The sequence below is a fragment of the Radiomyces spectabilis genome (genome assembly GCF_025331425.1).
Source record: "Radiomyces spectabilis strain NRRL 2753 chromosome Unknown BYT42scaffold_6, whole genome shotgun sequence".
NCBI classification, from domain to species: domain Eukaryota; kingdom Fungi; phylum Mucoromycota; class Mucoromycetes; order Mucorales; family Radiomycetaceae; genus Radiomyces; species Radiomyces spectabilis.
In genome coordinates this window covers 440,009-452,060 of record NW_026251931.1, presented here as the reverse complement: position 1 = coordinate 452,060, position 12,052 = coordinate 440,009, and the positions used below count along the sequence as shown (strand labels likewise).

Here is a 12,052-nt window from a genome sequence, read left to right as displayed (position 1 = left end):
AAAACGCAGTCACCCAGCGCTTAGGCCCCGAAAGGATCGAATCATTAAATTTCAACCGCGATCAGCACTATGCGGATAGTTATAATGTTCTGTCACAGGGAACTTCTCAAATGCGTATGCCCAGGTGATACACCTTGAGTGAAAGAACCTTTGTCATGATGGCTCTTTCGAGAAAATTCGATTCATTTTGTTCACAATATGCAAAAAAAAAAAAAAGATGAAACGAGCGAATTGCCATTTGCAGAAAGCCAGCATATTTCTATTTTTTCTATTCCTTGACTTCTTTCGTAGGTAAGTTGCGAAGCAACGATTTGACTATTCTCTTGCCGGCGTACAGATTACGAAGACGAATCCGTTCGTTATGTAAGTGTGCATGATCCGACGACTGACCCATGGGTAGGTGAACAGCGGGGGCGTTGCAAAACACCTCAAGCCATCGCACAGCCGGAATCGAACCTCCCTCTCGAATATACAACGGCTTCTGATGCCATTCTTGTTCAATGGCTTTCTCCAAAGCTTTGAAATATTTGTTTTCCGGATTACCCAGCCAATAATCAGCGGCACTTTGGATACCAACCTGTGTCCATCATCCATGCATCATCAGCTACTTTTCCTCGTATCCAATTCCTCTTGGTAACTTACCGAGATTTGATTCTCGGAGGAAGAACTCTGGAACGCTTCCTTCACATATCCTTCAAACTGCTGGCAAATTTCCTTGATATTCTGATCGGGTACCACGCGCATACTGACAGTGGCGGTGGCGCGACGAGGGATAATGGTAGGATTGTTGATAGAGACGTCAATTTTGTGCACTGTCAATGTAGGGTACCGCCACCGTGACATTAAGTTGTTCTTCAATTGTTGTTCGTCCAGTGGCGATGAAGACTTGCCGTCCGCTGTCATGTCCGTACTATTCCGCGAGTGGTTGGCGGTTGAAGGCGTCTTCTCGGACCTAAGGAGCAACCAATAGAATCAGCGCAAGTGAAAATATAACCAAGATAAAATAAGGTTGATTACTTTTGCATCCATTCGATAATGGGATCGTAAAGCTTTTCTTCGGCATCTGTAATAGACCGCACACGGTCATAAAATCCTAATCAAATCAAAAAGAAAAAAGAAATAAGAGAATGTACATCTCCTGATATTAGTCGCAAAACATCGTCACCTGGGATAAGGACTCGCTTCTCATTGTCCACTAGTTTACTCAGCACATGAATAAGGTCAACCAGAGGTTCGGAGACAGCTCCGCCTTCCACACCAGAATGAAGATCGGCTCGGGTATTGGATATCTGATGCAATCCACTCCTGTTAGCTAAGAGCATCGCACAGTTGGATTTAACCCATCTTACCTCAATCGATGCATGTACCACGCCTCGGAGACCGTACGTCAGACAAGGCATATCTTCACCCAACCAATACGAATTGCTACACAACATAACTGAGTCATGATCGTCCCAACCTGAAATACACCAGCAGCCCTTTGTACCTCAACAAGATTATATCCACATCCGCAAAGAGATCCTAATGCACGATACGGTGAGCACACAATACAAAAGCAATGGGTGTTTTTATGTAATTACCTTGTGCTTTTCAATTGCTTGATAAAAGCCGATGCTACCACTTTCTTCTTCTCCTTCAATCAGGAAAATAACATTGGCATCCAATAACCCTTCGTTCAATAATTCATTAACGGCAAATATGCAGGCTAGCAATGGGCCCTGTAGCACACAATTCCAACTGTTCAGTTTTTTGATAAACGCGCTGCGAAAAATGTTGTTCTACCTTGTTATCGGTGGTACCGCGGCCGTACAAATATCCGTTTCTTCCGGTCAATGTAAAGGGATCACTTATCCATTCCTGATTTTCATTTTCGGCATTAATGACATCATAATGTCCATAGATCAACACCGTGGGGATCTTTTGATCTTCTGTCATTGATTCGCCACGTTGTTGTTTGCCGTAGAATTTGCCATACACCAAGGGATTACGTCCACATTGACCAGGAATCTAGATCGTGACAAAAGACAAGGAGCAACGCCTTGAGTTTGCAATAAAATCAAAAGATAACAAGTAAAACCTTTACCATACGACTGACGGCCCCCAGTTGCTGCAACACGTTTTTGAGAAACCGCGCACCTCTTCTGCATTCTTCCAAATACTCAGGATTGCCGCTCACAGTTCGCATGGCAATCCATTTTTCCAGCACATATAACAGAGTGTGTTCTGTGAGGGATTCAAATGTCAATGATTCATCGAGTAAGCAAAAACAGAGCAGTTTCGATCTTACCACTGGAGGGTACATCTTGGATAAGACTTTTTCGTCTAAACTGCTGCGACTCATTGCAATGATTGGACAAGGAAGGCATATCCCAGAACTTTGCATAAAAATAACAATGAGACCTCATGTTTGTATTTTGCTAGACGCCGCGATCGACCTACTTTGATAGAATGATCGCTACTGCCAGTAATCAAGTAATCATCCGAAGTCGTCATGGATAAAACAATGCCATCATGATCATCCATGGATTCTCGGAATTCAAAGCTTTGGCCCCACACCTATTGGTTTCATATGACATTGAGAAAGCACGTCTATGAATATAGTTGATATAATCCTACCTTGATTGTTCCATCAGCCGATGCACTGATTAGGCCAGGCTGTTTGATAGCGATAGACAGAACGTCATCCTAAGTAAGAACAATGAGATACTGTATTCCAGCATAGAGAGGATGGGACGCCTACCGCGTGAGCCATCATCGAGCGGATCAATTGATACTAATGAGGTGGATGAAGGTTATTGCATATCCTAATATACCAGTGCAGAATACAGGATACTCACTGTTTCGAGATCCCAGATCTAAGATACATTTTGTGAGTCATGGTTACTTGAAGCGAAAGGTAGGCATGAGAAGAAACAAAATGCTTGTACCTGAACATCGCCTCCTTGCACACCACAGAACAAATAGCCATCTTCCGACAAGGCAAGACTCAGTACGCCCATATCCGAATTTCCTTTGAGAGTTTTCAAATGATGAAGTTCGCCGCTCTTTATGGACCAAATCTTTACGTCTCCATCTCCGGAACCTATACGCACCCACAACTCAATTTTTCGTCGATTCGTCGTTTAACTTTTTATGACACGTTACCACTAATCAGCACTTCGCCGTCAATGTTGGGGACATCGGTAGAATGAAGCAGACAATAAACGTAGCCGTCGTGTGCGTTCAGATATACATTTTTCTCCCGAATGACACATTGAATCACGTCGCTGTCCCCATTGCGTGAATCGTCGCCATCGTCGTGATTTTCAAAGAATTTCGATTTCTGACTGTTGCGGGGGGTGATGGGAATGATGGGCACGTCGGTGGATGATCCGTGCGTTTGCGGATCGGCGAAATCATACCACTGGCAATAAACTCATCATTACGACCTGTTTCAACAAAATGCAAGGCACGATCTTATTATTTACCTGAATGCTTGTGTTTTGGCTACCGAAAAAGAACATGTTCGATTGTTCGGAATAGACGATCGAAAAGATATCTCCCACATCATGGCACGATTGAATCAGATAAGCACATTTCAACGTCTCAGTGTCCCACACCTAAAGCATAGACAAAGGTCACTATTTGCACAACCAAAATGCCTTCGCGTAACAACGTAGATCAACTTACACGAACAGTGCCGTCCCCTGAGTTGGCGTTGGACCCAATTTATTCAAAATCGTATCGATACAATGATTCGCTTCTCATTCACACTTACCGGAACAGCTGAAGAGCCATTGCTGATCATCCGATAGGGTCAGTCCCAACACGCTGCCGCGGTGGCCATCCAATATATTGATCAAAGTAAATGTTTGAAGATCCCATACCTACGTTTCTTCGTATTACTAGACCATGCCTAATCCGTCAATCATTATTGTGCGATAATATTACGTGAATTTTCGAGCTTTGGCTGCCGCTGAACAGATAACGTCGACTGGCTGCAAGAGAAAGCACCGAACTATCGTCTTCCTGGGAAATGGTGTGTACGCAGCGAGTCGGATACAGTGGTTTCAGACCCGTGTATTTCGAAATGTTGCCTGTTTGGGAATGAAAAGGGTAAGCCTATACGTCCAACAGCATGCACTGCATCTGTATAACGGTGCTTCAATAATATCAACCTAGCGGTATAGGGCTGTCTTTTCGAAGATTAGGAGAGTCCATTGGCAAAAGCAGGCGAGGTGCAAAGAAGGAAAAGGGTTGTCTCTGGTTGTTGAAGCTGTAATTTTCGCCCCAGATCCAACCACTTTGTGTGGCTGATTCGGGCTCTGAAAACCGCAGGCATGGAAAAGCGGAATTTCCTTAATTGAATTCACGGACTCCATGTAACAATGTCAGAACACTCAAAGGTTAAATACGCGAAGCTGATGAAACTAAAAACGCTCTGTCATTGGTGCAAAAGTCATCATAAAACACTCATATTTTCAAATTCATCTGCCGCGATCAGGAACAAGATTTCCCAGCTCTTCGATTGCGATTGCTGGACGATAAAACGTCTCATTGATATGAAAATGATGCTAAAAGTAGTGGATGATGCAAATTTTTTATTGTTTTATGGCATTAAATTGAGGAAAAAGAAAAAAAAAAGCAGGTAGTATACTCACGCGGAAAAAAAAAAGACGAATAAGATTTGAAAGACAACATGCCATCCCTATCGACTGAATCAATCCAATCACCCCACATATTTGCGTTCTTCAATTCATCAATTAACCCCCAAACTCTCCCATACGCTCTACGACGTCGTTTTTCATCTACCATCTGAAGTCATCCCATCGCAATATGCGACCAACGCTTCCACAGCCACGCATCGCGCCACGTTCCGTCCGTCCGACCGGGTACGGCTCCTCTCACATTATGGCTTCATCACGACGCAGGCATTATCCTGTTCCGCTAATAAGGGTATAATCTCAGCCGCAATTCATATAAAAAATAATGAACAAGACGGCACCCCTTGAGCCACAACGTACAGTTCGATCACGAAGTGATCCGTGCCCAAGTTCTTGCAACATTGAGACACGGCACCACCTCGAGTACGGGATTTATTCTCTAGAAATGGAGTGATAGGATGCTAATAAATTACGATTAAGAGAGGTAAGTAGCCACAGTGACCAAGTAATAAGCGTCAACCCTTGATTGACAAGTTGTTTTTGTCATAAACCATTGCTTGCCTGCAAGCCCTTACTGTGCTCCAAACAGCGTTTCCATTTGTTCCAGAGTCAGGCCCTTGGTTTCAGGAATGAAGCAGACACCGATAAAGCAGACAACACAACAAGCGCCGAAGAAAAAGTAGACACCCGACACGGTATGGGCCATGAAGAGAGGAACACAATAGGTGATCAAGATAGAGAAACCCCAATTCAGACCATAGGTCAATGCGAGACCCTTGGCACGGGTACGCATATTGAACACTTCGGCAGGATAGACGTAACACGCGATGCCCCAGCTGAAAGCATACGCCGCAGTGAAAATGTAGACAAAGGCCAGAATGGTATTGCGTGCGCTGGTATTGGTCAATGACACTTCGCCGGTTTCGACATCGACTTGAGTATACGCGCTGAACATGGCGCCCACAATAAACATACTGATGCCCATGAGAGAAGAACCGACCATGAACGCGGCCTTGCGGCCCACCTTGTCAATAAACCATTGCAACGAAAGCGCAGTCACCAATAACGATAAAAGACCAGAACCACCCGTGGCAGCAATGGAGACGGATTTATCATCCAGACCGGCGCTTTGGAAAATCTGAGGTGCGTAATACCAAATGGCGACGGTACCGGTGAACGACGTGGAACTGGAAATGAAGAACGAGATAAGGGTGCGCTTGAGATTGGTACCTTGAAAAAGTTCGGCATAGGTACGTTTGCCCAACGATCTTTCAAACTCGATTTCGGAAATGATCTCCCTCAGATCGCGACGCACAATGGGATGATCGACCGGCAATTCATACAGATCAGCCAGGATGCTCTCGGCTTCTTCCTTACGACCCTTGTCGATGAGCCAACGAGGAGAGAAGGGTAACGTCATAATGATGCCGCCAAAAATCAGCGAAAGGAGCAACTGAAGCAACCAAGGCGCACGCCACTGCCAGTCGGTTCTGAGATAGCTGGTACCAAAAGTGATAAAGTAGCCGGCCACTTGACCAAATGTACTCATCAAAGTGAAAAAGCTGATCAGACGACCACGGATATCCGGAGGAGCAATTTCCGAATGGTAGAGAGGAATAGCATTGCCCATTAAACCAGACCCCCAACCGCCAATGAGACGACCGGCTAACAGACAACCAAAATTGGCCCCAATCACCTCGAGCAAAATGCCAACGACAAAGATACCGGATGCAAAAACAATGGAATATTTACGACTGAATCGATCTATCAACACAGAATTAATACACTGGAAGATGAACAGTTCGAACAAGGAAGGCATTACTTACCGCATAGATAACCAGAGGAAAAGGAGCCCAAGGCAGCGGTCATCAAGAACAAGGCCAGTAGTAAGCCTTGGAGGTAAGTGATGTTGTCTTCAGTGAAAAATCGGCCGGTAAAGAGATCCATCACCAAGATGCCACTGACAGCACCAGTGTCGAAACCACAAATAAAGCCACCAATGGCGGCTACGATTGCCGAGAGGTAAACAGATTTACGAAAAGTAGGTACTGGGTACTGGTCATATTGTTCGATTTCGGTATCTTTAAAGTCATCCTGTTCATTTCGTATCTTGGAATCCATGATGTATGTATTCAAGAGAGTTTACGAAACCAAAAAGGGTGTCGACGAACAGACAAACAAACAAACAAACAATGGAATGAAAAAAAGGCAACGGAGTTTATATGAGTTGAGGTTTTTTTTTTGGTGCTTCTATCGATCCACGCGATTGGTTATGTGGAATTGACTTTTGATTGGAGCTGAGAATGAAGTGAACCCGCTGGCGGAGAACATTTTTCACTGTGGAACTACAAGAAAAAAAAAACGTGTGCGACACGAAACCCTTGACCAATCGAACTAGATGCATCCACATGGACAAAGGACTGTATCAACATCTTTTACGACCTGGCGAACTCAAAAAGGTTTTCGTAGCATTTCAAAAGGTTGAATTTTTTTTACTGACTAAAAGGGTGTGAGCAACTGAGTTTAGTATATGTATTTTTAGTTGTAGTAACGTTCCTATATTCAGTATCCTGGACCCCAGGGAAGTGGGGCGATAAAAAAAAAAAAAAAAATTTAGATCCCAAATGATAAATAAAAATGATCTGTACGATCCATCTATGCATATTTGAAAACCCGACGTCAAAATATGGGTGTATCATTATAGACTACCTGATGCGCTCGGATGAAAAGGATTCATCAGCAATTGACAAAATTTGAGAGTGCTGCAGGATCGATTCATTCTGGGGAATCTATCAAAAACAACATTTTGTTTTGCAACATCATTTGGGCAAACCCAATGAAATGATACTGGATAAAAGGTCCGCTATATTTCTTTGTCAACAGCAAAGCCATGAAGTACAAAGCGATACCCAGTTTATCGATTGTCCAACATAGGACGGACGAACTTTGGGTCCGCTGCATCAAAGCAAACAAACGAAAAATAGATATAGCACGTCTCTTGAAATATTGTTAAAACTGTGGCATGATGTGATATTTTGGGTGGCAAAGGATGAAGTCGATGGAAGTTTTATGGAACAAGATGAACTATCATAAAGACAAGATGGATTTTCTACATGATAACTTTGAGATGGCTTAAAAAAAATACGCAAAATATTTTATAATTCATCTTCGTCGGACCAGACTTCTTCACCGCGCTTTCTGCGTTCCATGCGCTCCTTCTTCTTCTTGCGGAGTTCTCGAGAAGACAGTTTCTCCTTCTTCTTGACAGCCTTGACGGTGTTGCCCTGAGCATCGACCTGGTCTTCTTGTTCCTTTTCTTCAATGGCGGTGGTACCGTTACCGGAGACCCAGTTGTGACCGGAAGCCACGAGTTCACCATTGTCGACCTTCCAAACTTCGGTACACAGGGCTTCAGAGAATTCGCGGTTGTGAGTCACAATCACCACACCGCCACCGTAGTTCTTGATAGCCGTGGCCAAAGCACCGAGGGATTCACGGTCCAAGTAATTGGTAGGTTCGTCAAGCACCAGCATGTGAGGTCGGTTCCACATGGCTGCACCGATCACGAGTTTGACCTTTTGACCACCGGAAAGACCGCGAATGCGAGAATGGGTAGCAAATTCGGGTTCCAAACCCACTTCGGCCAAATGCTTCTCAATTTCCTTGGACGTCAATGGACGGTTCAAACCTAGTTTGGCGGCTTCTTGAGCATCGACTTCAGCAATCTTCTTGGCGAAACCCATGGCTTCGAGCTTCTGACGAGGAATCCACGTGTTTTCCACCGAGGACTTGCCAACCCATGATACTTCGTATTCGTACGATTGCTTCAACTTTCGTCGGCCTACGATTTCGTCAACGACACGCTTTTCGCCATCGATGACAAAGGTTTGGCTCATCTGTTTCGCTTCATCTTCGTTGATCACACGATCGACCTTTTCCAATTCTTCACGGTCTTCACCGGTAGCGTAACGCCATTGGATGTACTCGTTGGGCGTAATATCCAAATGCTTCTCAATATGGTGGAAAGCATGCTGGGCAACATAGGCGATACGCAGGTTGGGGTGCTTCCAGACAGTGCCGATATCGGACTCAATCTCACCCGTCAACAACTTGATCAAGGTAGATTTACCGGCACCATTGGGACCAATCACGGCGACACGGGAAGCCAAAGAACACTGCATGGTAATGTTCTTCAACTGCTTGCGGTCCGTACCAGGGTACTGGAAGTCGACGTTCTTCATCTTGAGGATAGCGCGTTCCTTGGTCTTGATACCTTCGAGGTAACCGGGCTCAGGGAAATTGAACTGGATCTGAGCGGCTTCCAAAGAGTAGTACGAAGCGGCCTTGGGGACCTTCTTGACAAACTCGGACAAGTTACCTCGGTAACGTTTGAGCTTATAGTTGGCTTCGTAATGGATAATGTCGGAACACACGTGGTCCAAGAAACCCGAGTCGTGAGACACAATGATCGAAGTCACGGTTTTCAGACCAAGGAGGTAGTTCTCCAACCAAGCCACATTGACGACGTCCAAGTGATTGGTAGGTTCGTCCAACAACAGAATGTCGGCGTTCATCAACATGGCACGAGCGAGGGCGAGCTTCATCTTCCAGCCACCAGAGAGAGCACCGATGGGCATCTTGTTGACCATTTCTTCACTGAAACCATACTCGCGGAGAATCTTGGCCACTTGGTCACGGTCCTTGGTCTCAACACCTTCGGAGGAGATGATGAAATCTACCAAAGGCGTGTCCGCTTCGGAACCGTCGATATCGTGTTCCACGTAGACCGTCTTGAGCTCGGACTTTGGAGGGAACCCATCGACCTGTTCGTTGGCAATAGCGCGCATCAGTGTGGATTTACCACAACCGTTGGCACCACACAAACCGTAGCGGTGACCACGCTTGAGACGAAGAGAGGTACGGTTCAAAAGGATCTTGGCACCGTAAGCGAGGGAGAACTCACAGTTGCAGAGATCTTCACCTTCTTCATCGTCTTCTTCGACATCCTTGGGAGTCACGGCGACTTCGCACTTGTCCAAAGCAGACGAGGTAAGCTTTTCGGCATCGGCATCGGAAAGGAAGGCTTTAGCGTAGGGAACCAGCGTAGCCAACCATTGGTCTTTGAAGAAGTTCTTGCCGAGACACAAGTTGTAAGCAATGTCTACGATGTACTTGACGATTGGGTTGTACAGAGGATCAAGGTCAGTGGGCAACAAGTCCTTGAAAGCGGCATTCACTTTTTCGGCTTTTTGTTCCTTGGTGTAGATCTCGCCCGAGGGAGTACCGACACGGACCAAGGTGGCCAAAGCTTTCTGAACGACGCCACGGCATTCGGGGTCCGCCACCATATCTTGAACCTTTTCAAGCGCGGGCAACAGAAGAGGCAAGAAAGGCGCGGCGACTTCGGGATCATCGACCAATTTGGACATGTTATCGATGATTAAAGCCGATTTACGCTTGATCGGGGTAGCACGTTCTTGCAAACCACGGCTGAGAAGAGGCACCATAATGGACAACGTGGCGGAATCGACTTCCTGAACAAAGGTGGTGGCGCCAAGCAAATGAATGGTTTCGGGAACATTGTCGGGCTGGTTGATGCAACCAATGACAGCCGGAATGAAACGCTCAATATCCTTGTTTTCAATGAGCGCGCAAATATTACCCATGGTAGCGGTAGCAGCCTTTTTCACATCGATCTTGGTATCCCACATGCAATCGGACACAATGGGAATGATATCGGGAATACATACAAAGAACTGCTTGGGATTCTTCTTGATCAATTCATCCAACAGTGACAAGGCCAGCATTTTGGTTTGCCATTTGCAAGAATTGCCAAGGTTGTCCAAGAGAATCGGGACGACAATACCAGTGGCATTGGCATTCACGGACAACACAAGCGTCTTTGCGGTTTCAAGAGCCGCGTTCTTGACAGCAGCTTGCTTTTCGGCTTGAAGTTCCAAGAGGTTGCGCAAGAAGGGAAGGATAAAAGGTTCAGCCTGACCTCCCACACTAAATGAATTGAGAATTTTGTAAAGTGAGTTAATGATTGGTGTTACCAAGGGAGGAAGAGATTAAATTGTATGAAATAACCAAAAAACTATTTACCTGACATTGCAGAACGCAGAAACAGCGGTAATGGCGGCCAGACGAGCATTGACATTCTTTTTGTTAGTGATATCCTTGGAAATGGCATCAACGATATTGAGCTGTTTAAGGGAACGGACGCCGTTGGATTTCACAATGGTGGCGAGTTCTTCGGCGATAGACTCGCGCTCAGCATCGGAAGCTGCTGAGAGCTTGGAAAGGATCTCCTTCACCTTCTTGGTCTCAACCTCGCTGGGAGACTCGGCGACAGCCAAAGCAGTCACCTTCTTGGTCTTGATGTCGCTCTTGGAGTTGTTATTTGTTTTTTGGGCGGCGGCGGCAGCAGCGGCGGCAGCGGCAGCGGGCATTTTTTGAAATGTAATGATTGGTGGTTTTTTTTTAAAAAAAAGTTTTAGAGAGTGGATGAGCGTTGAAGCGAGGGAGTCCCACAGAGAAACAGGGGGGCGATTGCTAAAGGTGGGGAAACAGTTGGAGGAGCAAAAAAGGTGAAAGAGCCATCCCGTTTCAAGGCACCTCCACATTTTATAGCAGCGAAAAAATTTTAAATGCCCTAACCAAAGTTTACAGTACACAATATACAAGTTGGTTTCTCCGATCCAAAATTTACGTCACCGCTCTTGACCGTTGCCTATTTTGGATATCATGCCTTTTTTACGAATTGAATAAAAACTGAGAAGGGTCAATCTAAAAAAAAAAAATCTTACTGTAAGGAATCGGGTGATGCCAATGTCAGCTTTTATCAGTACTTCCTTGGATGCTGCTAAATGACGATCTGCATACAGGTTGGTGCACAGTATTTGGTAAGGGGTAGTTATATGAGCTATCCAGGGGCTACCTTCCAATTGACGTCCAAAAGCCGCAGCAACACCGCATATTCTCCCATTAAAGAATGGTGTGTCTGTTCTATGCACGAATGAGCGATTCCCACTACAACACTCTTACAAAGCCGGATTTCCTTTTTATTGGAGGTGCGCCATCATTATCATTTGTTATCGTCGAACCACCTGATCCATCTCACCCGTGAAAAAAAAACAATCTTTTCCTCATTTACATCTGACACGGGCGTCACTTTAAATCCGACATCACAAAAATGGTTACACCATTATGCCCGCTGAGCGCTCTTGAAAAAAAAAATCATGCAATGAATATCCGTGACAGAGAGAAAAGGAAAACTTCCTATTTTATTGCAAAGAGGCCTACATGAACCATTTATTTGCAAAGATAAGAACCGTATGGGATTCCCTATTTAGTTTCCCACCTTCTCGATGGGGAATTTTTTTATAGCTCAGTTTGGGGTCGGCCCA

General features: G+C 45.2%; 3 protein-coding genes across 3 annotated transcripts; all 3 read right to left on the bottom strand.

Moving 5' to 3' along the window:
- Window positions 1–91: 91 nt before the first annotated feature.
- BYT42DRAFT_318538 (WD40-repeat-containing domain protein) lies at window positions 92–4,406 on the bottom strand. Its single transcript, XM_051563001.1, has 21 exons — window positions 4,158–4,406; window positions 3,931–4,076; window positions 3,758–3,866; window positions 3,670–3,686; window positions 3,468–3,599; window positions 3,145–3,403; window positions 2,928–3,082; window positions 2,838–2,855; window positions 2,741–2,773; window positions 2,617–2,685; window positions 2,440–2,556; window positions 2,288–2,375; window positions 2,084–2,223; window positions 1,783–2,007; window positions 1,581–1,718; window positions 1,487–1,521; window positions 1,350–1,425; window positions 1,166–1,289; window positions 1,018–1,093; window positions 643–952; window positions 92–577 (listed from the first exon to the last, which is right to left on the bottom strand). Exons 1-21 carry the CDS (start codon window positions 4,198–4,200, stop codon window positions 269–271), a joined length of 2,619 nt encoding a protein of 872 aa, XP_051423555.1. The 5' UTR covers window positions 4,201–4,406; the 3' UTR covers window positions 92–268.
- An 808-nt stretch (window positions 4,407–5,214) lies between these two features.
- On the bottom strand, window positions 5,215–6,764 carry BYT42DRAFT_613531 (general substrate transporter; the record flags this gene model as incomplete). The annotated part of the gene is made up of 2 exons (XM_051571744.1): window positions 5,215–6,407; window positions 6,470–6,764. 2 exons carry the CDS (start codon window positions 6,762–6,764, stop codon window positions 5,215–5,217), a joined length of 1,488 nt encoding a protein of 495 aa, XP_051423554.1.
- Window positions 6,765–7,547: 783 nt separating this feature from the next.
- On the bottom strand, window positions 7,548–11,095 carry BYT42DRAFT_635298 (armadillo-type protein; the record flags this gene model as incomplete). The annotated part of the gene is made up of 2 exons (XM_051572487.1): window positions 7,548–10,652; window positions 10,749–11,095. The coding sequence occupies 2 exons, from the start codon at window positions 11,093–11,095 to the stop codon at window positions 7,799–7,801; spliced, it is 3,201 nt and encodes a 1,066-aa protein (XP_051423553.1). The 3' UTR covers window positions 7,548–7,798.
- Window positions 11,096–12,052: the final 957 nt, after the last annotated feature.

Excerpts from the sequence above, each read along its gene's own strand:
- BYT42DRAFT_318538 (XM_051563001.1), bottom strand. The coding sequence starts at position 4,200 with ATGGACTCTCCTAATCTTCGAAAAGACAGCCCTATACCGCTAG. Across the intron at positions 3,867-3,930 it reads GCCAAAGCTCGAAAATTCAC|GTATGGGATCTTCAAACATT; the intron begins GTAATATTATCG and ends GAAGAAACGTAG. Across the intron at positions 2,008-2,083 it reads TGGGGGCCGTCAGTCGTATG|ATTCCTGGTCAATGTGGACG; the intron begins GTAAAGGTTTTA and ends GTCACGATCTAG.